General features: G+C 43.0%; 1 protein-coding gene and 1 non-coding gene across 2 annotated transcripts in view; both read left to right on the top strand.

The window, feature by feature from the left end:
* FGF1 (fibroblast growth factor 1) overlaps window positions 1-27,029 on the top strand; it is a 112,151-nt gene that overhangs the window by 68,135 nt on the left and 16,987 nt on the right. Inside the window, exon 2 of the mRNA XM_068980779.1 lies at window positions 23,101-23,303. Coding sequence (XP_068836880.1) covers window positions 23,135-23,303 — 169 coding nt within the window. The 5' untranslated portion in view covers window positions 23,101-23,134. The remainder of the gene's footprint in view (window positions 1-23,100; window positions 23,304-27,029) is intronic.
* LOC138086711 (small nucleolar RNA SNORA36 family) lies at window positions 2,459-2,581 on the top strand. The gene has a single exon (XR_011145417.1). It is a non-coding gene; the product is annotated as a small nucleolar RNA SNORA36 family (small nucleolar RNA).

The raw sequence follows: 27,029 nt of genomic DNA, 5'->3' as shown, positions 1-27,029 counted from the left end.
GTGCAAAAAGATGGCAGCCCAGAGAAGTAAGAAGGCTCTCTGACATTTCCCCTTACTTCTTGTTGCTTAATCTGCCTTCAAAGGCCAGTAAAATAGAAGTGCCCCATTTTTCAAACCACTCCACCCAATGTAATGGCGCTTTGATCTCTAAAACATCAGAGGGGAGCAATGGATGGTAGAGGATATTAGTGACTTTGAAAAGTCAGTTAGAAAAAAGAAATAAACAAGGACAGAAACCACGTGGAGTGGGAAGGATGAGAGCAAAGCATGTTTCCAGCTACCTGCCAGAACTAAATACAACTCTTATGAGGCCATGTTTAACATCTGAGTGTACTGCCCTGGTTGTTGGTCCTGGGCTATCATTGTGATTTTCCTGATAAATGGTGTCTTGGTTGCAATGTGCATGTTCCTGGAGACACTAGCTATGAGGGGCAGAGTTATCTCTTAGTTGCGTTTCTTAGAGACAAATTTCAACTTACTTCCAAGCTTTATCAAACACCAGCCATTTCCTGGGGCTTTTGGTGGTGATTTTCTCTTGCTCCATCCCTTCCCATAAAGTCCCCCCAGTTCCCACCAATTGCTGAGCTATGTGTAGACCTGTGTGGGCAACATCAGTGATGGGGTCACAGGGCCAAAGAGCCATCAGACGTGCTGAAACGGGGCAAACAGTGCAAACTGGACATTGGTCCCTTTTGGACTTTTCATGTGGGATCAAAGAGAGTAGGCAAGTGAAAGGAACGTATAAAAATAGCCAAAGTCCTTAAAAAGAAATAACACAAAAGGAAACAAATTTCACACTGCCTTGAGGCAAGCTCAGCAGGGACCAGGCTCTGGAAGGCTGGTGCTGGGGTAGGGGATTCTTTTCTTCCTGCCCTTTGGCTGTGACATCCACTGGGTCCCTCTGTGAATCCTGGGCTCTGCTCCCCGCCCACTTCCTGCTGGATGCCTCCACAGGAATGTAGCTTTTGGGGCAGAGCTGGGGCCTCTGTGGCCCACTTTCAAGATCCAGAATAGACTCTGACATGTGAAACGAGTTCCATGGGGTTTACATTCCTCTTTCGTATCCAAGCACCTTGCAACACAAAACCGCCTGCCAGGAATGCTAACTCTTCTTCCAGAGACATTTGGAAATCACTGTCTGGAAGAAATGTGAGTTTTGTCTTTTTGATTTTTTAATGTTTCAAGTGAGCATGGGGCCCTTGGAAACGAGGTTGCCCCACAGAGGGGAGGCAGCAAGATAAACTGATATCTCGAGACTGAGGGTTTTAGTCTTGGCTAAGTTATAAGTTTGCTTTGATAAGTCACTCACTCAGCCTCTCTGCACCCCGGTCTCTTGGCCAGAGAAAAGGAGAGGCCTTTATCCATTTGACATAACAGCAGGAAGGGCAAATATGAAATGATTATTAAGTACCTAATGTACAGTCTATGCAACTGACACTCCCAGATGATAGCTTACTCATGTAAGATGCTTTGTGAAACCCTAAATGTTGTAAAAAAGTAAATAATCAACACATAGGATAAAACATACACTCTTACTAACAACAGTCATAATATCTTCCATTTTCATGGCACTCACTCACTACATGTAAGGCCCTTCCCAGGCCTCACTCTCTCCTGTCCTCATGGCACCACAATAGGATCAGTCCTCCTAACAGCTTCCTTTTACCAATAAGGATCAGAAAAATTAAATGACTCGCCAGGTCATGCAAGTAGTTAAAGACCCAACAGAAAATAAAAAGCAATGTCTATGAGAGCCTCCCTTTTTCATGGCCTTTTCAACACAGTAGGAAGGAAGATCTTTCAGTCTGCCCAGTGACCTCAGACCTCACCCCAGCCCTTTAAAAGTAAAGGCAAATGACTCTGCAGTGACAAAAGCCAAGAAAGATTTAGCCATTGTTGGGTTATTTGGGGCGAGCATCACAGTGACAATAAGGAAAGTGCGGGTGGGGGCCACTATACCGCTGGGGAAGACGATAGTTATGTGTCAAAGGAGAACCCGTCAAAGACTTCATTCAAGGAAAAAAGTACCTTCAGCAGAACACAGGCCAGGGCCCTTTGCAAGCTATGGTAGCTGGTGGGGTGAAACAACCCGAAAAGCTAAGGATCACTTAATCCAACAGGCATTTTATTCTCTTCCTCATGTTTCTTTGGCAATTCAAATCATGGACTCTGGAGTCAGAAAAGTCTTTCTTCAGCTCTCAGTTTTCACATTTATGCAGCTGAGCAACTTCACTTTCACTTTTCACTTCCATGCATTGGAGAAGGAAATGGCAACCCACTCCAGTTTTCTTGCCTGACGAGGGAACCTGGTGGGCTGCCATCTATGGGGTCGCACAGAATTGGGCATGACTGAAGCGACTTAGCAGCAGCAACAGCAGCTGTGTGACCTTAAGACAAATTACTTAAGCTCTCTGAGTCTCAGGGTCTTCAGAAGCAAAATAGGGGACAAACAAGGAATGCCTTGAGTTCAGTTCAGGGCAGCATCTCTGTTCTGCTAATTAAACTCAGGGACATCAAACTGGCTAGGATAGCTGATGGCTAGAAAATATTTCTCTATTCATTTACCTCCTAACCATTAAAACAAAGAAATAAAAGCAATGCCTGCCTAACGGAAGTTCTTCAAGATTAATTAATATAATATATACAAAGCATTTAAGTCAGTACCTGGTACATAGTAAATATTCAAGAAAAGGTCACTATTTTATTATTTATGGGCATATTTTATTATTTATGAGTATGTCCAGGGTAGGCTATTGGGAAACATATGGTAGGGCAAGGCCTCAGCATTTCCAAAGAGATAACAAACACATACTTCAAAAGACTGAGTTTGTAGAAGCCAAATTTTCTAGGTCAGGAGAAAAGAAAAAAAAAAAAAAACCAACAACTCAGCAAACAGACTCTTTCTATGAGCTGGAAGGTCTGTTGATTTCAAGAAAGGAATGTCCTTGCTGGGCTGGTCCTGGAGACTGTTAATTTGGACAACAGATTCAAAAGATTTGTGGAGACACATCAGTAAGAGGAGGCTAGAGGATGGGTGGAAAGGGTTGCTAGAGCCCCTGCAGAATCACTTTGCATTTGGCTCGAGGCCCTGGGGCTTTAAAGTGTCAGTCTGCAAGAAGGATGTTTCCATTGAAGATGTGTGCAGGTCTTCAGAATGGCTGAGTGCCTGCTGGATGCTCTGGCCTGGGGTGTACCATTAAGCCCAGACAGACCTGGGGCCCACAGAGCACACAGCTGCGCCAGGGAGCACTGTTTTTCCTCTTGAACAGAGGCCGTTTTCTCTAAGCATTTAAAAGAATTCCTGATGTCTAAACAAATGATGCTCTAAGGGGGAAGTGTTTTGGGAATGGTTAAGCCAGACTGCAGAGAATTAAATTTGGGAATCAAGGGAAGGAATGAAGGATATTGGAGGAGATTCTTTGGAATGTACGTGTCTACTCATATTTTCTACTCTTCATTGAGGGGTATAAGACCTAAGGCTGGGACTGAGCCATTGGGTGACACAGCCCAATTAGATGAACAGTCCCCACTTCCTGCTGGCTACACTTGGTCTAAGCATCTATGTCCCTCTTATCTGAAGCATAACTTCATGACTTCATACGTCTGGTATGGCCAGACTGTGAATACCTTAAAGGCAGACATGATTTCTACTACAGGTCCAGAATTCCTGTTTTGAAAAGACTTAGATATGTTTCAAAATCCAGAATTTGGGAGATTTTAGAAAGGTAGTATGGTGTGTATATTGTATATGATGGAACAATTCCAGAGGTGTCTGGCATAGTAGCCTAAAATCAAGCATGTTAGTAACTCTGCACCAGATTATATAAATATTAACACAAAATGGAATAAAAAAAAAAACTTTAAAAAGTCTCAGGACAGTTTGTGTCAGGTTTTGCCACATTTGAATTATGAAAGGACTTCCGGTTTTCAGAGTCTTTTGGTGTTGGAGAAGACTCTTGAGAGTCCCTTGGACTGCAAGGAGATCCAACCAGTCCATCCTAAAGGAGATCAGTCCTGGGTGTTCACTGGAAGGACTGCTGCTAAAGCTGAAACTCCAATACTTTGGCCACCTCATGTGAAGAGTTGACTCATTGGAAAAGACCCTGATGCTGGGAGGGATTGGGGGCAGGAGGAGAAGGGGACAACAGAGGATAAGACGGCTGGATGGCATCACCGACTCGATGGACATGAGTTTGGATAAACTCTGGGAATTGGTGATGGACAGGGAGGCCTGGCGTGCTGCAATTCATGGGGTCTCAAAGAGTTGGACACGACTGAGCAACTGAACTGAACTGAATTGAATTTCAGAATTATGGATTAGGGATTTCAGGCCTTTTAAAATTTTATTTTATTTTTCCTTCTTTTGCAAATTTTCAGAACACCTGCAGCATCCTGCCCTTGACAGGTGCAGAGTAGAAGTTATCTTAAAAAACAAAATGACATTTTGATCTCCCTCACATAATATTTGATTCTGGAAGCCAGGGGATAGTTTATCTTCAATGACTTTGGGATTCTTAAGGATTAGAAGAATACTAAATTAAAGAGTATTGGAGATGAAGACAACTGAAATATAGATTTTCTATCATTCTGGACAGTAACACACACAAACCCATAGTATATTATAACCAACATCTAACCAAATGAGAAAAGAGCATCAACGCATGCCAGTGACATGAAAAATTTCTACCCTATCACTTAAAAAATATTTTCAAATATTGCTAAAATATCGGTAAACATTAAAAATCAACTTTGTTCAATTTTAATAGCACAGATAACTGGCAAAACCAAATAATAAGATACATGGAGGCTGGTAATCAAGCTAACATATACTGAATGCTTATAAGTTTTCAAGTGCTGGGCTCAGTGCTTTGGATGCATTATTATTTATGGCTTACAGAACTACATGAAGTAGCAGCTACTATGGGGGCCTCATTCTGGAGATGAGGAGTTAAAAAAAAAAAAAAAAGACACACACTAGTGAGTGTCCAGCCAGAACTCCAACCTGAGTTTGACAGTCAGAGGAAAAAAAGGAAGGAAGGAAGGAAGGCAGGGAGAGAAAGAGGGAAAGGAAGAATAGAGAGAGAGAAAGTCTTTTCTTACAGCATCTGCCAATTTCTGTGGTGTAAATACTCTCCCTGGGGCCAATTTACAAGTTACTAATGGTTCAACAACCGGCTAGCAAAACTCATGAATTAATAAATTGGCTTTCACAAACTTGTAGGAGCCATCTCCTACATGCCACTGTCAAGTCCACCCCATGGCCATGTCCATAGTTTACTGCTAACTTTGGAAGATGAGATATCAGCTCATGGAACAGATCTGGCTTAGGAGGAACATGCAGAAGTGATAGCCCAGACCAGGGAGTCATGGCTCCATTCCTTCCTCAGTCCTGGTGCAGACCTGGTACACACCAAGAGTAGAACAGGAAAGAGGGGAGAAGAACACACTTGTCTCCCTCTCCTCACCAGAGGGTATGAAGTGGGTTCCTGCCAATCTGACACTCCCTGGCAGAAATAACAACACCTGGAACTTTTTCCCAGACCCTACCAACTTTCTCTAGGTGAGATAAAGAGGTCAGACTTGAGACCAAAGGGTCTGATCCCTTCCTTTAAGATCTTTAATTTCCTTAACATTTTCTTCAAAGTAGTAAGTAAGTATCTTCTACAAGATGAGAACCAGGTTTTGGCCTGCTTTTAACATAGGATAGGATATTCCAGACCTAATCTGAACCAAATTAAAATACATGTAGGCTCTTGGCTTAGCTACTCTGTTAACACCTTTAGGACACCACCTTCTAATTAGGTGGCCTGATAATATGTTTCCATGAGAGGCTCCCAAGAAGGGACTGGCCTGGTATTCAATCAACAGAAATGCACATAACACTGATTATGTCCAGCCATTTGCTAAGTTCTGTGTCTAGAAAGAAAAAGCACAGTTTCTGTTCCAGGGCCTTGGAAACTAATGTAGGAGACGGTCAAGCAAACATAGTCAAATTATATTCATTCACTCTTTCAACAAATATTTATCGAATACCCATTCAGTAACAGGCATTTTGCCAGGTACTAGGCTACCATGGTGAGCAAGACAGATTGGTGTGCACTATCACGGAGCTGACAGCTCAGTCACAAAGAGACAGAAATTAAATAAGCATAAGAATGAAGGTATAATTAAAAACTGAAATAAGAGCTCTGAAGAAATGTTAAACGATCCTGGGAGAACTAGAGGAACCTAATCCAGTTAATGGAAGTCAGGCAAGGCTTGAGGAAATGAGAACTGAACTAAGACTGGAAAAAAAAGTAGGAGTTAACCAGGTGAGTAAGGTAGAGGGGAGGAGGAAGAGAACGGTGCTCTACAGAGAGGGAATAGCGTAGGTAAAGGTCTTAAGGTGGGTGGGAATCCATGTTTTCAAGAAAGTAGAAGCTTAGAAAGAGAACATGAAGGGGCATCAGCAGGGGTAGAGGCCAGGGCTGGTCCTCACAGAACCCTGCTATCCTTGTTCTGGCCTTACTCTTTATCCCAGAGCAACTGGAAAATAATGAATGGTTTAAGTAGGGAATATGTACAGCAATTACACCTAGTGCTATGACAGACTAAATGGAATGCTGCCATGGGAGCATTAGGGAATCAACTAATCTAAACTGGTGTCTGTGGAATGGAGGAAAAGTGGGAGGTTAGGGCTGGGGACATGTCCAAACAGGCTTTCTGGAGGAGGAAATATCTGAGATGAATTTTTGAAAGATGAGTATGACTTAGCCAGGCCACAGTGGAAGGGTGGAAGAAGGGAGAGAGAGAGAGAGAACGTGGCTGGCTGATTGTGACAAGGTTAGGTGGGGACCAGATGAGGAAAGGACATAGGTCATAGGTTTGGGTTTTATCCTGACGGCAGCAGAGAACCCGCGGACACAGTCTAAGGTCTTCAATAGGAGAGAAATGCTCCTTTTCATATGTTAGAATGGTCACTGGCAGCAAGGTAGAAAGTGGACTGGAAGAGAGCAGTGCTGGAAAAGAGAGGCCACTGCTGCCCGTCTCAGAAGCCCAGGTGAGAGAAGGTGTTACACTTGCTCTCAGGAGCACAGTGAAAATGCAAGAGGGAGGGTGATGCTAGCAGACATTGAAGAGGCACAGTTGAAAGGGATTTGTCACATGTGGGATGGGTGGCAGTGACTTCTACTCTAACCAAAGAATAGTCTCAACAAAAGTCTATTTGTGTTGAGTCTTACTTTATGACCTTGAACATGGTCAATTTTTGTAAATGCTCTGTGTGTCCATGAGAAAAATGGTATTTACTAATTGTTGGGTATACGGTTCTCTTATATGGTTTCTTCAATTAAGCATGTTAATTTTGTATTTTTATCTTCCACATCTGTAGTATTTTTTTCTCTATTTGCTCTATTACTTATGATAAAAATGTGCTAAAATCTGTCACCATCATTGTGGACTGGTCAACGACTTCTCTTCATATATTTGTCCATTTTCATTTTTGAGGCTACATCATTAAGTATATGGCACTCCACTCCAGTACTCTTGCCTGGAAAATCCCATGGACAGAGGAGCCTGGTAGGCTGCAGTCCATGGGGTCGCTAAGAGTCAGACATGACTGAGCGACTTCACTTTCTCTTTTCACCTTCATGCATCGGAGAAGGAAATGGCAACCCACTCCAGTGTTCTTGCCTGGAGAATCCCAGGGACGGGGGAGCCTGGTGGGCTGCCATCTATGGGGTCGCACAGAGTCGGACATGACTGAAGCGACTTAGCAGCAGCAGCAGCATTAAGTATACACAGGCTTAGAAGTTTTACATCTCTCTGTTGAATTGACCCAGTTACCATTATGCAGTGATCCCTTTTATCCCTGATCATTCCTTCTGCCATAGACCTATTTTATATTATTAATATATTAATACTGCTATACTAACTTAAATTTTTGTTAACTTTTGGTGTCTATTTTTCATCCTTTTTCTTTTAACCCCTCTGTGTCCTCATGCTTTTAATGTGTCTCTTGTAATCAGTGTAGATGGATTTTTTTAAAAAATCCAACAACTAGCAAATTTAGCCCATTTACATTTATTGTGATTATAAACATATTTGAATTTATTTCTGCCAGTTAATTATGAGCAGTGTTTTTTTAAGTTTCTATTAGTTTTCTCTTTTTTTCTAGATTCTTTGGGATAAGTACAGTTTTATTCATTTCTTTTCCCTTATACCTGTCAGTTGCTTGTTGGAATGAATACATTCTATTTCTTTTAACATGTATATTTGACTTGTCAAAATCTAAGGTAAATGAGTATCTCTAAGGAAGAGTTCAGGCTTTTGAGTCACACCATTCAAAGAGATTAGAGAAAGGACATGGGGTACTTTTGAGGCCAAAGGTGAGATCTGTTTTACATATACTGAATTTGAGGACACATACCCAATTATCACCTTAACAGATGCCTATGTACTTACCTTCAATGGCTTAATACACTTTGCAAAACATCCTCCTTCATGGGTATTCTGCATTGCTGAAGCAGTGACAGAAATTAAAAACAAAATTAAAAAACAATAAACATCAGTGTTTGTCTTCCTTTGATTCTTAGACCCATGTCTTCCCTTCTGACCTAGCCCAGGGCCACACTGAACACAAATGTGTTCTAAAAACAGCAAGCCTCATGAACATTCCTTAAATAACTGTCAGTGAGCTGAAAACTTGAGTCTGAAACAGTGACCTGGATTCTCTCTCACATGACCATGGCTTACCTGTGCCTCCTCCACCTTTTCCACTGTGTTTAAGGCTTGAATGATGAGGGAAGAAGGGCTTAGCTAATTTCTGCCAAATATTAGAGGGGAGAAAAACTCTATTTCTATACCAGCTGAAAAAATTATTTTATAATATAAGTTTTTAAATTTTAATTGGAGGCTAATTACTTTACAATGTTGTATTGGTTTTGCAATATACTGACATGAATCCATCACGGGTGTACATGTATTCCTCATCCTGAACCCCCCTCCCACATCCCTCCCCACACCATCCCTCTGGGTCATCCCAGTGCACCAGCCCCGAGCATCCTGTATCATGGGACTGGCGATTTGCTTCACATATGATAATACACGTTTCAATGCCATTCTCCCAAATGATCCCACGCTTGCCCTTTCCCACAGAGTCCAAAAGACTGTTCTATACATCTGTGTCTCTTTTGCTGTCTCGCATATAGGGTTAGCATTACCATCTTTCTAAATTCCATATATATGCCTTAGTATACTGTATTGGTGTTTTTCTTTCTGGCTTACTTCACTTGTATAATAGGCTCCAGTTTCATCCACCTCATTAGAACTGATTCACATGTATTCTTTTTAATGGCTGAGTAATAATCCATTGTGTATATGTACCACAGCTTTCTTATCCATTTGTCTGCTGATGGACATCTAGGTTGCTTCCATGTCCTGGCTATTATAAACAGTGCTGCGATGAACACTGGTGTACATGTGTCTCTTTCAATTCTGGTTTCCTCAGTGTGTATGCCCAGCACTGGGATTGCTGGTTTGTATGGCAGTTCTAGTTCCAGTTGTTTTTTTTTTTAAGGAATCTCCACACTGTTCTCCATAGTGGCTGTACTAGTGTGCATTCCCACCAACAGTGTAAGAGGGTTCCCTTTTATCCACACTCTCTCCACCATTTATTGCTTGTAGACTTTCGGATAGCAGCCATTCTGACTGGCATGAAATGGTACCTCATTGTGGTTTTGATTTGCATTTCTCTGATAATGTGTGATGTTGAGCATCTTTTCATGTGTTTGTTACAGCTGTATGTCTTCTTTGGAGAAAAGTCTGTTTAGTTCTTTGGCCCATTTTTTGATTGGGTCGTTTATTTTTCTGGAATTGAGCTGCAGGAGTTGCTTGTGTATTTTTGAGATTAATTCTTTGTCAGTTGCTTCATTTGCTATTATTTTCTCCCATTCTGAAGGCTGTCTTTTCACCTTGCTTAGAGTTTCCTTTGTTGTGCAGAAACTTAATTTTAATTAGGTCCCATTTGTTTATTTTTGCTTTTATTTCCAATATTCTGGGAGGTGGGTCATAGAGGATCCTGCTGTGATTTTTGTCAGAAAGTGTTTGCCTATGTCTCCTCTAGGAGTTTTATAGTTTCTGGTCTTATGTGTAGATCTTTAATCCATTTTGAGTTTATTTTTGTGTATAGTGTTAGAAAGTGTTCTAGTTTCATTCTTTTACAAGTGGTTGACCAGTTCCCCCAGCACCACTTGTTAAAGAGATTGTCTTTTCTCCACTGCATGTTCTTGCCTCCTTTGTCAAAGATAAGCTGTCCATAGGTGTGTGGATTTATCTCTGGGCTATCTATTTTATTCCATTGATCTATATTTCTGTCTTTGTGCCAGTACCATACTGTCTTGATGACTGTGGCTTTGTAGTAGAGCCTGAAGTCAGGCAGGTTGATTCCTCTGGTTCCATTCTTCTTTCTCAAGACTGCTTTGGCTATTTTTTTTTTTATTTCCATACAAATTGTGAAATTACTTGTTCTAGCTCTGTGAAAAATACCGCTGGTAGCTTGAAAGGGATTGCATTGAATCTATAGATTGCTTTGGGTAGTATACTCATTTTCACTATATTGACTCTTCCAATACATGAACACGGTATATTTCTCCATCTATTAGTGTTCTCTTTGATTTCTTTTAACAGTGTTTTATAGTTTTCTACATATAGGTATTTTGTTTCTTTAGGTAGATATATTCCTAAGTATTTTATTCTTTTCATTGCAATGGTAAATGGAATTGTTTCCTTAATTTCTCTATTTTCACATTATTAGTGTATAGGAATGCAAGGGATTTCTGTGTGTTGATTTTACATCCTGCAACTTTACTATATTCATTGATTAGCTCTAGTAATTTTCTGGTGGAATATTTAGGGTTTTCTATGTAGAGAATCATGTCATCTGCAAACAGTGAGAGTTTTACTTCTTCTTTTCCAACTTGGATTCCTTTTATTTCTTTTTCTGCTCTGATTACTGTGGCCAAAACTTCCAAAACTATGTTGAATAGTAGTGGTGAGAGTGAGAACCCTTGTCTTGTTCCTGACTTTAGGGGAAATGCTTTCAATTTTTCACCATTGAGGATAATGTTTGCTGTGGGTTTGTCATATATAGCTTTTATTATGTTGAGGTATACTCCTTCTATTTCTGCTTTCTGGAGGGTTTTTTTTTATCATAAATGGATGTTGAATTTTGTCAAAGGCTCTCTCTGCATCTATTGAGATAATCATATGGCTTTTATTTTTCAATTTGTTAATGTGGTGTATTACATTGATTGATTTGTGGATATTGAAGAATCCTTGCATCCCTGGGATAAAGCCCACTTGGTCATGATGTATGACCTTTTTAATGTGCTGTTGGATTCTGATTGTTAGAATTTTGTTGAGGATTTTTGCATCTATGTTCATCAGTGATATTGGCCTGCAGTTGTCTTTTTTTGTGGTATCTTTGTCAGGTTTTGGTATTAGGGCAATGGTGGCCTCATAGAATGAGTTTGGAAGTTTATGTTCCTCTGCAATTTTCTGGAAGAGTTTGAGTAGGATCGGTGTTAGCTCTTCTCTAAATTTTTGGTAGAATTCAGCTTTGAAGCCTTCTGGACCTGGGCTTTTGTTTGCTGGAAGATCTCTGATTACAGTTTCAATTTCCGTGCTTGTGATAGATCTGTTAAGATTTTCTATTTCTTCCTGGTTCTGTTTTGGAAAGTTGTACTTTCTAAGAATTTGTCCATTTCTTCCACGTTGTCCATTTTATTGGCATATAATTGCTGATAGTAGTTTCTTATGATCCTCTGTATTTCTGTGTTGTCTGTTGTGATCTCTCCATTTTCATTTCTAACTTTATTGATTTGATTTTTCTCCCCTTGCTTCTTGATGAGTCTGGCTAATGGTTTGTCAATTTTAGTTATCCTCTCAAAGAACCAGCTTCTGGCTTTGTTGATTTTTGCTAAGATCTCTTTTGTTTCTTTTGCATTTATTTCTGCCCTAATTTTTAAGATTTCTTTCCTTCAACTAACGCTGGGGTTCTCCACTTCTTCCTTTTCTAGTTGCGTTAGGTGTAGAGTTAGGTTATTTATTTGACTTTTTTCTTGTTTCTTGAGGTATGCCTGTATTGCTATGAACCTTCCCCTTAGCACTGTTTTTACAGTGTCCCACGGGTTTTGAGTTTTTGTGTTTTCATTTTCATTCGTTTCTATACATATTTCTTTATTTCTTTTTTGATTTCTGTGATTTGTTGGTTATTCAGCAGTGTGTTGTTCAGCCTCCATATGTTGAAATTTTTAATAGTTTTTCTCCTGTAATTGACATCTAATCTTACTGCACTGTAGTCAGAAAGGATGCTTGGAATGATTTCTTTTTTTTTGAATTTACCAAGGCTAGATTTATGGCCCAGGATGTAATCAATCTTGGAGAAGGTTCCATGTGCGCTTGAGAAAAAGTTGAACTTCATTATGTTGGGGTGAAATGTCCTATAGATATCAAAAGACTCTAACTGGTCTATTGTATCATTTAAAGTTTGTGTTTCCTTGTTAATTTTCTGTTTAGTTGACCTATCCATAGGTATCAGTTCAGTTCAAATCAGTCACACAGTCGTGTCTGACTTTTTGAGACCCCATGAATCACAGCACGCCAGGCCTCCCTGTCCATCACCAACTCTCGGAGTTCACTCAGACTCACGTCCATCAAGTCAGTGATGTCATCCAGCCATCTCATCTTCTGTCGTCCCCTTCTCCTCCTGCCCCCAATCCCCCCCAGCATCAGAGTCTTTTCCAATGAGTCAACTCTTCGCATGAGGTGGCCAAAGTACTGGAGTTTCACCTTTAGCATCATTCCTTCCAAAGAAATCCCAGGGTTGATCTCCTTCAGAATGGACTGGTTGGATCTCCTTGCAGTCCAAGGGACTCTCAACAGTCTTCTCCAACACCACAGTTCAAAAGCATCAATTCTTCGGCACTCAGCCTTCCTCACAGTCCAGCTCTCACATCCATACATGACCACAGGAAAAACCATAGCCTTGACTAGATGGACCTTAGTCAGCAAAGTAATGTCTCTGCTTTTGAATATGCTATCTAGGTTGGTCATAACTTTTCTTCCAAGGAGTAGGCGTCTTTTAATTTCATGGCTGCAGTCATCATCTGCAGTGGTTTTGGAGCCCCAAAAAATAAAGTCTGACACTGTTTCCACTGTTTCCCCATCTATTTCCCATGAAGTGATGGGACCGGATGCCATGATCTTCGTTTTCTGAATGTTGAGCTTTAAGCCAACTTTTTCACTCTCCTCTTTCACTTTCATCAAGAGGCTTTTTAGTTCCTCTTCACTTTCTGCCATAAGGGTGGTATCATCTGCATATCTGAGGTTATTGATATTTCTCCTGGCAATCTTTATTCCAGCTTGTGTTTCTTCCAGTCCAGCATTTTTCATGATGTACTCTGCATAGACGTTAAATAAGCAGGGTGACAATACACAGCCTTGACGTACTCCTTTTCCTATTTGGAACCAATCTGTTGTTCCATGTCCAGTTCTAACTGTTGCTTCCTGACCTGCATACAGATTTCTCAAGAGGCAGGTCAGATGGTCTGGTATTCCCATCTCCTTCAGAATTTTCCAGAGTTTATTGTGATCCACACAGTCAAAGGCTTTGGCATAGTCAATAAAGCAGAAATAGATGTTTTTCTGGAACTCTCTTGCTTTTTCCATGATCCAGCGGATGTTGGCAATTTGATCTCTGGTTCCTTTGCTTTTTCTAAATCCAGCTTGAACATCAGGAAGTTCACAGTTCACATATTGCTGAAGCCTAGCTTGGAGAATTTTGAGCATTACTTTACTAGCATGTGACATGCGTGCAATTGTGCAGTAGTTTGAGCATTCTTTGGCATTGCCTTTCTTTGGGATTGGAATGAAAACTGACCTTTTCCAGTCCTGTGGCCACTGCTGAGTTTTCCAAATTTGCTGGCATATTGAGTGCAGCACTTTCACAGCTTCATCTTTCAGGATTTGAAATAGCTCAACTGGAATTCCATCACCTCCACTAGCTTTGTTCATAGTGATGCTTTCTAAGGCCCACTTGACTTCACATTCCAGGATGTCTGGCTCTAGATGAGTGATCACACCATTGTGATTATCTGGGTCGTGAAGATCTTTTTTGTACAGTTCTTCTGTATATGAGTGGGGTATTAAAGTCTCCCACTATTATTGTGTTATTGTTAATTTCCCCTTTCATACTTGTTAGCATTTGTCTTACATATTGCACTGCTCCTATGTTGGGTGCATATATATTTATAATTGTTATATCTTCTTCTTGGATTGATCCTTTGATCGTTATGTAATGTCCTTCTTTGTCTCTTTTCAAAGCCTTTGTTTTAAAGTCTATTTTAATTGATATGAGTATTGCTGCTCCTGCTTTCCTTTGTTCTCTATTTGCATGGAATATCTTTTTTCAGCCCTTCACTTTCAGTCTGTATGTGTCCCTTGTTTCAAGGTGGGTCTCTTGTAGACAACATATATAGGGGTCTTGTTTTTGTATCCATTCAGCCAGTCTTTGTCTTTTGGTTGGGGCATTCAACCCATATATGTTTACAATAATTATTGATAAGTATGATCCCGTTGCCATTTACTTTATTGTTTTGGGTTCAAGTTTATACATCCTTTCTGTGTTTCCTGTCTAGAGAAGATCCTTTAGCATTTGTTGGAGAGTTGGTTTGGTGGTGCTAAATTCTCTCAGCTTTTGCTTGTCCGTAAAGCTTTTGATTTCTCCTTCATATTTGAATGAGATCCTTGCTCGGTACAGGAATCTGGGCTGTAGGTTATTTTCTTTCATCACTTTAAGTATGTCCTGTCATTCCCTCCTGGCCTGAAGAGTTTCTATTGAAAGATCAGCTATTAACCTTATGGGAATCCCTTTGTGTGTTATTTGTTGTTTTTCCCTTGCTGCTTTTAATATTTGTTCTTTGTGTTTGATCTTTGTTAATTTGATAAATATGTGTCTTGGGGTGTTTCACCTTGGGTGATTATTTCCTTCCCCATTTTAGGGAAGTTTTCAACTATTATCTCCTCAAGTATTTTCTCATGGTCTTTCTTTTTGTCTTCTTCTTCTGGGACTCCTATGACTCGAATGTTGGGGCATTTAACATTGTCCCGGAGGTCTCTGAGATTGTCCTCATTTCTTTTGTTTTTCTTTTTTCCTCTCTGTTTCATTTATTTCTACCATTCTATCTTCTACCTCACTTACCCTGTCTTCTGCCTCCATTATTCTACTGTTGGTTCCCTCCAGAGTTTTTTTGATCTCATTTATTGCATTATTCATTATATATTGACTCTTTTTTATTTCTTCTAGGTCCTTGTTAAACCTTTCTTGCATCTTCTCAATCCTTGTCTACAGGCTATTTATCTGTAACTCCATTTTGTTTTCAAGATTTTGGATCATTTTCACTATCATTATTCGGAATCTTTATCAGTTAGATTCCCTAATTCTTCCTCTCTTGTTTGGTTTAGTGGGCATTTGCCGACTAAAGGCCGTCTAGTCAAGGCTATGGTTTTTCCAGTAGTCATGTATGGATGTGAGAGTTGGACTGTGAAGAAGGCTGAGTGCCAAAGAATTGATGCTTTTGAACTGCGGTGTTGGAGATGACTCTTGAGAGTCCCTTGGACTGCAAGGAGATCCAACCAGTCCATTCTGAAGGAGATCAACCCTGGGATATCCTTGGAAGGAATGATGCTAAAGGTGAAACTCCAGTACTTTGGCCACCTCATGCGAAGAGTTTACTCATTGGAAAAAGACTCTGATGTTGGAAGGGATTGGGGGCAGGAGGAGAAGGGGACGACAGAGGATGAGATGGCTGGATGGCATTACTGACTTGATGGACGTGAATCTGAGTGAACTCTGGGAGTTGGTGATGGACAGGGAGGCCTGGCATGCTGCAATTCATGGGGTCTCAAAGAGTCGGACACGACTGAGTGACTGAACTGAACTGAACTGATCCTGCTCCTTTACCTGCTGGGTATTCCTCTGCCTCTTCATCTTGTTTACATTGCTGTGTTTCGGGTGGCCTTTCCATATTCTGGCAGTTTGTGGAGTTCTTTATTGTGTAGTTTCCTCAGTGTGGGTGGGGTTGGACAGGTGGCTTGTCAAGGTTTCCTGGTTAGGGAAGCTTGTGTTGGTGTTCTGGTGGGTGGAGCTGGATTTCTTCTCTCTGGAGTGCAATGAAGTGTCCAGTAATGAGTTATGAGATGTCAATGGGTTTGGAGTGACTTTGGGCAGCCTGTGTATTGAAGCTCAGGGCTATGTTCCTGTGTTGCTGGAGAAATTGTGTGGTATGTCTTGCTCTGGAACTTGTTGGCCCTTGGTGGTGCTTGGTTTCAGTGTAGGTATGGAGGCATTTGATGAGCTCCCATTGCTTAATGTTCCCTGGAGTCAGGAGTTCTCTGGTGTTCTCAGGATTTGGACTTCAGCCTCCTGCCTCTGGTTTTCAGTCTTATTCTTACAGTAGCCTCAAGACTTCTCCATCTATAAAGCACCAATGATAAAACATTTTGGCTAAAGATGAAAAGTTTCTCCACAGTGAGGGACACCCAGAGAGGTTCACAGAGTTACATGGAGAAGAGAAGAGGGAGGAGGAAGACAGAGGTGACCAGGAGGAGAAGAGGGGGAATCAAAAGAGGAGAGAGCAAGCTGCCAGTAATCACTTCTGTATGTGCAGTCCACAAACTGGACCGCTCAGAGATGTTCATGTAGTTATACAGAGAAGAGAAGAGGGAGGAAGGAGACAGAGGTGGCCAGGAGGATAAAGGGGGGAGTCAAAAGGAGAAAGACAGATCCAGCCAGTAATCAATTCCCTAAGTGTTCTCCACAGTCTGGAACACACAGAGATTCACAGAGTTGGGTAGGAAGAGAAGGGGGAGGGGGCAGATAGAGGTGACCTGGTGGATGAAAAGGAGAGTCCAAAGGGGGAGAGAGCAGTCAAGCCAGTAATCTTGCTCCCAAGTAAAAAGGGGTACTGAAGATTGGGCTCTTAAAGGTACAAAGTAACAAGTACCAAAAAGCAAAGATTAAAAATCTAGAGTAGAGGTTGGAGTCTCAAAAATACAATATTAAAGAAAAAAAAACAAAGTCACAAAAATTATAATATATATATATATATACATATATATGAAGTTTGCTTTAAAAAATAGGGTCTTTTTTTGCAAAGTAATAGTAGGTTATAAAATAAAAATTAAAGGAGTAATAGAGGACTTAAAAATTTAAAAAAAATTTTATTGTTTTAAAGAATGATAATAGTAAAAATATATCTAGGACTTTCTCTGGTGTTGTTATGGACACTGTGGGGTCAGTTCATTTTCAGATAGTTCCTTGATCTGGCTTATACTTCTAAAGATCTATAGGCCCCTTCCTATGTAATCGGTGCTAACTACAGGGTTTTAATCTATTGCACCTGTCACTTCCAAGGCGGTTCCCTCTGTTTTAGCTTCTGTTTGCTGGTCTCTTCAGTGTCTAATTTCCGCCCTGACACAAGGGGGTGGTGGTGGACACTTTTTAAGGCTCACTTGTTCAGTCGTGCTGTGGGGAGGAAGGAACACTGCAAACAAATATCACTGGCGTGTGTGGGGAGTGCTCGCAGTGTTTCAGGCCCACTGGGTTTGGCCCCGCTCACGACATGTGTGCTTTCCCTGTCTACACTGCTCAGGCTCTAGGTTGCTCTGCCAGGAACTGTCTAAGGCCAGCCCTGGGTTGTATGCACTTCCCAGGTCTAAGCTGCTCAGTTTCAGGTACTTGGGTACTCCTCAAAGGCACAGATTCGGTTGGGCCTGCGTTTTGTGCCCTTTCCAGGTCCGAGCAGCTCAGGTCCGAGCAGCTCAGGTGACCAAGTGTTTGGCAAGCGCGGTTGCTGAGACTTATTGCCTCCTCCGTCCCTGCTGCTCGATTTTCTGAGTGTACAACCAGCGCACCTTCTCAGGCAGATGTTGACCATCCAGAATCTCAAGAAGTCTTGGTTAGCAATGAAGCCTGCTTGCAGTTTGGTAGATGATGCCTCTCTAGGGCCGTGATAGCCCCCTTCTGGCTCTGGCTGCCCTCGACTTCCTGTCTCCGGAGGGGGAATGGGCTGGTCCGAGGCCGGCTAGCTCTAGTCAGTCCTTTGTTCTGTGAGCAGGCCTGGCGGTGTCTTAAGTTAGGGCTTTTTGCGGGGTAGCTATCCCACAGTCTGGTTTGCTATCTCAAGTTAGTTCCCTCAGATTGCCCTTAGGGCATTCAGGCCTGGTCCTTACTCTAAGCAATGCAGCCTGCACCTCCCTGCCCAGCCCCCCGCTTGCTAGTGGTGGATGCAGGCGTCTGCACTGCTTCTCCGCTGGGAGTTACATTGGGCACATAATCTGTGGGTTTTAATTATTTATTTATTTTTCCTCCCGGTTATGTTGCCCTCTGAGGTTCCAAGGCTCACCACAGACTCGAGTGAGAGTGCTTCCTGATGTTTGGAAACTTCTCTCTTTTTTAAGACTCCCTTCCTGGGACATATCTCCATCCCTACCTCTTTTGTCTCTCTTTTTATCTTTTATATTTTTTCCTACCTCCTTTTGAAGACAATGGGCTGCTTTTCTGGATGCCTGATGTCCTCTGCCGGCATTCAGAAATAGTTTTGTGGAATTTACTCAGCGTTCAGACGTTCTTTTGATGAATTTGTGGGCAAGAAAGTGGTCTCCCCGTCCTACTCCTCGGCCATCTTAGGGCCGCCTCTGAAAAAATTATTTTAAATTAAGCATTCAGTTGCAACTGACCTAGAACACATTAGGCTCCAACCAGTTCAACATAACCACCTAGCCCTCTCTCCTAGAGGTCAGGTCACACTTGTAAACTTTCTAAGTAGTGTTATGAACACTGTGCTCATTTAACCCTTCAGACAATTGAAGGGTTAAATCTGACGTAGGCAGCAGGGTGGGGATTATTAGAGGAAACATCTTGGAAGAAGTTAATGACTCGCCCAGGCTCCCAGAGACAATTTGAGCATAGTTAGAGCTGTACAGTGTTCCTTACTCTCTCACACTGAAAAGTGACTGTTGTATTCCCGGGTAAGAGCATATACTTAACATCCTATTCATGAGTCAGAGCTCAGATTCTCTTCCAGAGACTACAGCTAACAAAATATGTCAGACTTAATATGAATGTTCCAATAGGCTTGGTGTTCTCACTTTGGTTGTCACTGTTAAGTCGAGAAAATCTCCCCAGGGCCCCAAATCCCAGAGAGCTGGGCCAAGCACATGACAAAAGACCACTGGGCTTGGTCTTTTCCATCTCCCAACATACACAGAGATAACTCCCTTCCCTGACAGCCAACAAAAAGATTATAGTAAGCAGGAGCAGGGCTTATAAATTTCCATTATGCTCTATGCCTGATTTCACATAGTTAATGGATTCATTTATTAGAGCAATTTGTGAAAATCCCCAAGGGTCTGGGAAGGCTGCTGCCTAACGGTTTTATCGCATCATATACTTTCTTCATGCCTGTCCCTTTAACACTTACTAGATTGGCAAGGAACTTTGGACCAACCACTACTAAAAATACAAGTAAACTCTAAACAAAGCAAAAAGAGGAGGGGCATTTCATGCCTCTGGAGTTTCCTTCATCAAAAAAAATATTTCATTTTTGTATGTTTTACAGCTGATTCATATATGCCACTGTCACAGCCTACCAAATTCACATTGAACTCAAGGCTTATTTTCAGGGATCAGCAAATCACCTTCAGATTTCAGGTATGGATTTGAACTGAAGGGTGATGGGAGCAATCTTAAGTCAATGCAGCCACACTGTCACTGCACCTCTTAGTGGGTGGAGCAGGCACAGAGCAGAGGCGGGGGGTTGTATAACCCCAGGCTGCAATGCAAACCAGAGGGAAGGGGTGCCTGGCCTCTGGCAGAGGCCCTATCTGGGTAGAGTTGCAGTGATAAAGCCCAGGCTTCATGGCTTAACACATACATGAATGTTAGAGCATAAGTAGAAATCTTGGCCAGAACTGAGGCCTCCAGCCTTGGCCAGACTTTTGAGGGTCCCTTGACTGCAAGGAGATCTAACCAGTCCATTCTGAAGGAGATCAACCCTGGGATTTCTTTGGAAGGAATGATGCTAAAGCTGAAGCTCCAGTACTTTGGCCACCTTGTGCGAAGAGTTGACTCATTGGAAAAAACTCTGATGCTGGGAGAGATTGAGGGCAGGAGGAGAAGGGGACAACCCAGGATGAGATGACTGGATGGCATCACGGACTCGATGGACGTGAGTCTGAGTGAACTCTGGGAGATGGTGATGGACAGGGAGGCCTGGCATGCTGTGATTCATGGGGTCGCAAAGAGTCGGATACGACTGAGCGACTGAACTGAACTGAACTGTCCCCTTCATCCCAATGGGATGGAAGCAACAATGTAAATGAGTAGAGCCAAATTCACATGCAACACTTAAAAACCAACTTAATGGAGACTCCTAATGGGTGCCAGATCTAGAACGGAGGCCATCCTCACCACAGCAACTGCTACATGATCAGGGCTCATGGGGACCTCCCTTTGAGAAAATCCAGGGACAGCAAGAAACAAAATTCTGCCTAAGATGGAGAATACAAATGACTATTTGTATAGTGAAATGGCCACCACTAGTATATAGTTATTGTCTCCTGTATCTAATTAAGTACTAGGTGCTTGAAAAGAAGACTGATAGAACAAAAAGTATGGATTATCTCTTAGCTGTAATTTAAGGAACAAGGATCTGGTCAGTGTTCTATGCTGATGACAGGTGATGGGTGAAAATGCCCATGTTTGGAAACACTGAATTGCTTTACATCAGAGGGGATTCCAGAATTGTGTGTAATGGGGAAGAGGAGGGAGAGGGACATTGAGAGGTTGGGAGGAAACAGGGCTGAGTACAGAGACAGAGGTAGGCACAGAGACTCAGAGCCTTGTGGATAAAGAGAGTTTTGGAAAAGAGAGTGAGGTTTTGTGAAGGGAATGCATGAACTCTGCCATCTGCCCTGTGGAACTGATGTATATGAAATTAATTTTCCATCTGTTATTGTACTATGTGAAAAGGATCAGACAGAGTTTTGCCTTATGTGAAGGAGACATTTGGAGGTGATCTGACTTTAAAGATAGTTTACATGGTGTATGCAAAACTCTGAGGATCCTTGGAGGGACTTCAAACCATAGCCCATGTGGCTGCAGATTGGAAGAGATGTACCAGACACATTAAAATGCCTGGAGCAGAGGAACATGTGGAGGTTTCTAACATGAACTCTAATTCCAAAGTCACCAGGACAAATCATCCAAATTGCTGTCTTGATTTCTGTTGCAATTACCTTCTATGCGAGCAGCTCCCTGAAGCCACTCCAGGGACGGCTGGACAGCTGGAAGGGGAGTGTGAGGGATGTAGTAGACTGGCTGGCCTTCTGTTAAGTTCACAGGGCTCCTAACACCTGGTGACATGGGTTCTCCAGGGAATGACAACATGCATGGGGGCAAAAGTGGAGGCTGTTGGTGGTGACAGCCAATACCTGGGTTACAGATGAGTAACAATGAATGATTAGGTCATGGGGGCAGAAGTACGTGCCACGCTATGAGTAAAACCCCCACTTCTGCTAATAACACTGTGCTATCACTGAAGTCACTTAATACTGTCATGGTAATGAAGGGCAAGTTGGGGCTTTCTTTCAACAGACCCCTTTAGAGGCTCACTTACTAGCTGTTGAGACAGGCCATGAGCAGCTATAAGCTTTGGTTTCACCTTATAAAAAAATTGAGGATAATATCAGCGTCTGCCTCAATGACATAAGTTAACTTCTAGCCCATAATATGTTAACAATGATGCTGATGATCACTAGTATTATAAGGCTGCTTGGTAATCAATGTGTACAATTGGCATCTACTCACTCTTATAAGATGAAATTCCCACTGTGGTTTTCTGGTCTCTTCTTCACCTCTTTCTTGTGCAGTCCTTGTAGTAAGCACTGATCCAGTCTTCTAAATGGTGGAGCAAGGAGATATTTTAAAATACTAAAGTTTATCAGCTTTGCTTTTTAGTTCGTAGAGGGCCACTGATGCGTTTGTACACTGATAATACAAACTTGTGTAGAGTGGGTCCACTAATCCATCTGTACACTGATAATCTAAATTTGTGTATAGTGGGTTCACTAATCCATTTCTACATATATGCATTTCTGATAATATAAATTGTGTATAGTGGGTATACATAGCATTAGAGGGTCATAGAAGGTCATACAATGGTTTCTGTGTCATAAGACTTCTCATTAGGAAGTAGTTAGGGTGAAGGTAGTCTTTGTACCAGGGATAGACTACTGTCTTCCCTGTGTGATCTGAGGATGTACAGGAAGCTGTGGATGCAGGCGACAGCCAGCAGAACCTTCAAAATACTCCACCCCATAAAATTTCCTTTGGCACAGTGATGGCCCTTTAAAAACCCCACCTAACACCTCCACGTGCCTACTTCTCCACTTCTGGTTCCGTTCCCACCAGCAAACCCATAATTTTCCTTTACACATTAACTGTTGGCTAGTTCGGAAACACTCCACCCCACCCCAGCCCACCCCACCCCTTCCCCCATGGGTCTCGCGTGCCCAGGCTCCCTGGGCTATCTCTGTACACAGGCCTCAGCACCTGCGCAAAACAGTGGGAGGGTGGAGGGCACAACCTTGGTGCCGGCCTCTTGGCTTTTGTGGGTTTCAGCCAGACCCTGAGTGTTATTTTAGTGCAACTTTGGTGTTTAATTTGAGGATGTGTGTGGATCAGAAGGAGGGACCAAAACACTATTTTTTTTTCCATCCACCAAAATGATCAAATTTGATATTCCAAAAAACGCACAGCCTGGTCCAGAGCTGTGTCCAATTGGGAAGTGGGAAATGACTGAAAATCCCTCCCCTGCCGGGGACCATCATTCCTTAACCACTGGCCACTGCGCAGGCTTGTTTACTGTGGGCAGCACCTGGGCAGTCTGTGGTTTCCGCCCACCCAGAAGCCAGTGCCCTGAGGCTCTCCTTGCCTTCTTGAAAGTGCACACAGCACCTTCGCTGGAAGAACATCCTACAGGGTTGTTTAATTTCTTACAGCCTTGAAACAGCCACAACCAGCAGCTGCTGAGCCATGGCTGAAGGAGAAACCACAACCTTCAGGGCCCTGACTGAGAAGTTTAACCTGCCTCTAGGCAATTACAAGAAGCCCAAGCTCCTCTATTGCAGCAACGGGGGCTACTTCCTGAGAATCCTCCCAGATGGCAGAGTGGATGGGACGAAGGACAGGAGCGACCAGCACAGTAAGCATCCATCTCACATTTCTGGTATCTTCCTTAGTCAGGGATGGGAGAAGGGAGAATAGCTAAGGGCTGTAACCCATTCTCCAAGATTCTTTTCAGACATGACACACAGACACAGGGGTAACAAGGTACAGAGGGTCTGGGTGTGGAGAACGGGGAGTTGTGAGGGCAACAGCCTGCCTAAAGGAGTCTGATTTCAAGAGTTTAAGAGGACTCTCTGTTGACCTAACATACTTGGTGTGAGATCAGACTGGCTGCCAATGTTCAACTGTTCCAGATTCCTGTAAGCAGCGAGAAGCCTGGTCCCCAAGGCTAGTCAGGGCCCATCTCACTCCATGACGGGAAGGGCCACACGGAGCAGGGGCAATAAACTCCCAACAGACAAGGGCTCAATTCCAAGTTAACCGATTCTCCAGGTTATGTTTCCATTGGGCTTGATTTGTGAGATCCTAGTTCACAGTCGTAGTCTTACACATCATTAATTATGCTGCTCTCGCTCTGCATATCATGCAGAAGTGGCTGCGGTAACTGGGAGGGGTAAAGTCATTCACCAGACCTTATAGAAACAGGAGAGTAGGAGCGATTTGAGCCAAAGGCTGAGTGTCTCCTCCGGGCTTTCCTTACAGCCCTGCTCTCAAGATGGTGTTGATAAATGGCGGCATGACTTTGGAGAAAAGACTCTCCTTGACTAAGAAAAAAATCCCTCCCTTCTGCTTTGGTATTTCTGGCAGTGGTGTGTATGTTTGATACGAGGTGTCTGGGTTCTACTGTGATGTCACTGGGGATTCCCTGAGCCCCACCAAATCATTAGATGTTGGAGCAGAGCCAAAAGTTAGATCTGGTCCCTGCTCAGAGGGTCTGAGGGGTCAAACGTGTCATGAACCAAGGGAAGGAAAGTATGGATGAAATCAGGAGATATAGAATAGCACAGGTAGAATTTAAGGTTGTGCAGGATGGCTTTGAAATGAGATACAGAACACTGGCTTTGATGTGATGGTAGTCTTTATTATTGATTTGATTTACACCAAAGGTTAGGGCTTCCCAGGTGGTACTTGTGGTAAAGAACTCACCTGCCAATGCAGGAGACTCAAGAGATATGGGTTTGATCCCTGGGTTGGAAAGATCCCCTGGAGGAGGGCATGGCAACCCCTCTAGTATTCTTGCCTGGAAAATCCCATGGACAGAGGAGCCTGGCAGGCTATGGTCCATAGGGTCGCAAAGAGCTGGACACAACTGCAGCAACTTAGCATGCATGTACATACACCAAAGGTTGCAGGCACTAGGCACAAATGGTCACCCCAGTGGTGCCCACTCTCCATCCACAGAAGCACAGATGATGGGGGCGGGAGCTAGCATTTACCAACCAGGTGGCACTGTCCCTTCCCTCTCATCCACCAAGCAGACGCTTGCAATGAGAATCAGGAAGTTTGGGGCTGACTGCTGCAGGGCCAGCTTAGTTTTAATGGCTTGTCTTCAGATGGACTTCCGAATGCCTATACTTGATGAAAAATACGTGCCAGAGTATAGCAATAAAGAGACTTCTGAGTATGTCAAACATACACACAGGCAATGTTCACTGCAAATAAATGGACTCAGACTTCAATCTGTCGTGTTGTATCAGGCAAGCTACACAATTTGTGTGATCTGCCTCACACAACATAAAGGGAACAAGCTGTAATTTCTGGAAGGTTTTAAACATTTCTAGTAAGTCTTATCAATTTTTTGAACCAACGAGAATGTTCTCTGGTCTTCCGCATCCCAGAGGAAAAGACAACCTTGGTGATGTATTCTATAGGGTTAAGCTGGCTCTTCTGGGAAACCTTAAATTCTGGGGTCACAGGAGGCTACAATTACAATTCCAAGTACTAGAATTTCTGTACACAGGGCATGTGACTTCACTGTTAACATTATAGTCTGCACTCTGGGTACAGAACGTGGGACAACTTCTGCAGAGTGCTGCAAATTCAGCTGCCTGACCTGAGATGTCAGAAGCCCTGAAGGGCAGCATACAGTGGCACAGGAGTGTGTATGAGGAGGTCGACACAAGAGTGATGGTGGATTAATTACTTCCCAAGTGAACTCAGGCTAGTTATGTAACTGTTCTGGCCTTACTTTTCTCAACTGTAAAAATAAGAGCAATATTACTTGCCTCCCAAGTTTCTTGGGCGGGTTACATGAGACAATGTAGCGAAAATTCTTGGCACGGCCTCTTGACCGAGAGTAACAGCTCCCCATCTGTTGGTTCATGTTGCTACTGTCGTCACCACTATCACCACCAAGATTTCCATGCACTCAACACAGCACATGGAACACAGGATAGCCCTTAACGACCCTCCCTAGGCTCTTCTCTTCAGCAACACTGCCCTCCAGGAAGCCAAGGGTTTGGATTTGGGTTTGGATTCAAGGCCTCTCTGGCAACATTCAGAGTTGTTGTGTTGGCCTATTTACTTAGTCTAGAACTAAGAACAAAGGCCAAGGAGGACAGAAATCAAAGCAGGGTGAGTAAGCCAAAATCCATCCCCCACTACCTGTCAGTGCCAGGAGAACCAGGTAACCCATGTACCCCTTGCAGAGACAGGAGGCCTAGATTTAGTCAGAAACTTTGAGGTCATATTCCTATGCTGCTGCTTTCTAACTGGATCAGCACCAGACAATTATTCTCTCCATTTGGCATAAAGTGCTCTGCAAAAGCAGCTTCAAGTCTCCCAGCCCCCAGACCCTTCCCATCATCTTCTCCTCTACAAAAATGTGAAATTCTCCAGTGTTTCCGGCTATCTCAACTAGCGGGGAAATACTGAGGCTCAGTTTCCTCACCTGTGCAATGGGAAAAGCAACACTGCCTTGTGTGTCGGACAAAGCTGAAAACTCATGAGATCCTGCAGCCGAAAGGACTGACTCCCTGCCATGGATGCACCCACTAAATGTGGCTCTGTCGCCCTCTTCTGCCCAGTGGTGGTACTGCCACAATCTTTCTGAATTGCAAGGTTCTTCAGAAACCTGGGCAGGCGTGGAGTGGATGATCCCTGGGTGGTTAGCACAACGGTTTGTATTCCTTGATCATTAGTTGGAGTATGACTAGAGACCATGAAGATAAGTAGATAACCACACTCTAAAACTTCCTCCAGGGAGAGTATTTCTAAAAGCCAATCAAACATTTAAATAAATCTACATACACCATGCAAAATGGAACTATACGCCTTCCAGTACTACAAGGCAAAAAAAAAAGAAAACCTCAACTCCTTTCACAGCTTCTCTTTGTCCCCAACCAGTTGATCTACCCTGGACAAGACTGAGAAATCTGCAAAATGTACTCCCTTCCTACCCCCAGGAGAATAAGTTTCCCAGAACCTAACCCAAGGTCTTTCTTGGAGTGGAATAAACCCAGGATGGATGGATGTGCATGGACCACTGTCCTGTAGACCTGAGTCAGAGGTCTCCACAGGTGGGAATTTCTGGCCTGCAGAGATGTTTTTGGTTCATCCCTTTACAATGGCTCAAATCACAGCTGCAGGCAGGTAGCAACGCAGACTATGGACATCTGTTACTTGGCCACACTAGGAAGGCCAGGCAGGACCAGACAGGAGACTGGCAGGCTGTGAGAAGGGGCGCTGGGCACAGGGTGTGAGAAGACTTTTGTTGACCCCTAGGGTGTGGCTTGGGGGGCTGGTTAGTGGCCGCATCACCAGGAGAGGGAGGCTCCTGGAGGAGGGACAGGGACAGGGAATG

This window comes from Capricornis sumatraensis, chromosome 9 (assembly GCF_032405125.1).
Source record: "Capricornis sumatraensis isolate serow.1 chromosome 9, serow.2, whole genome shotgun sequence".
Lineage (NCBI taxonomy): Eukaryota > Metazoa > Chordata > Mammalia > Artiodactyla > Bovidae > Capricornis > Capricornis sumatraensis.
Note: the sequence above shows the minus strand (reverse complement) of the source record. Positions and strands in the feature narration are given on the sequence as shown.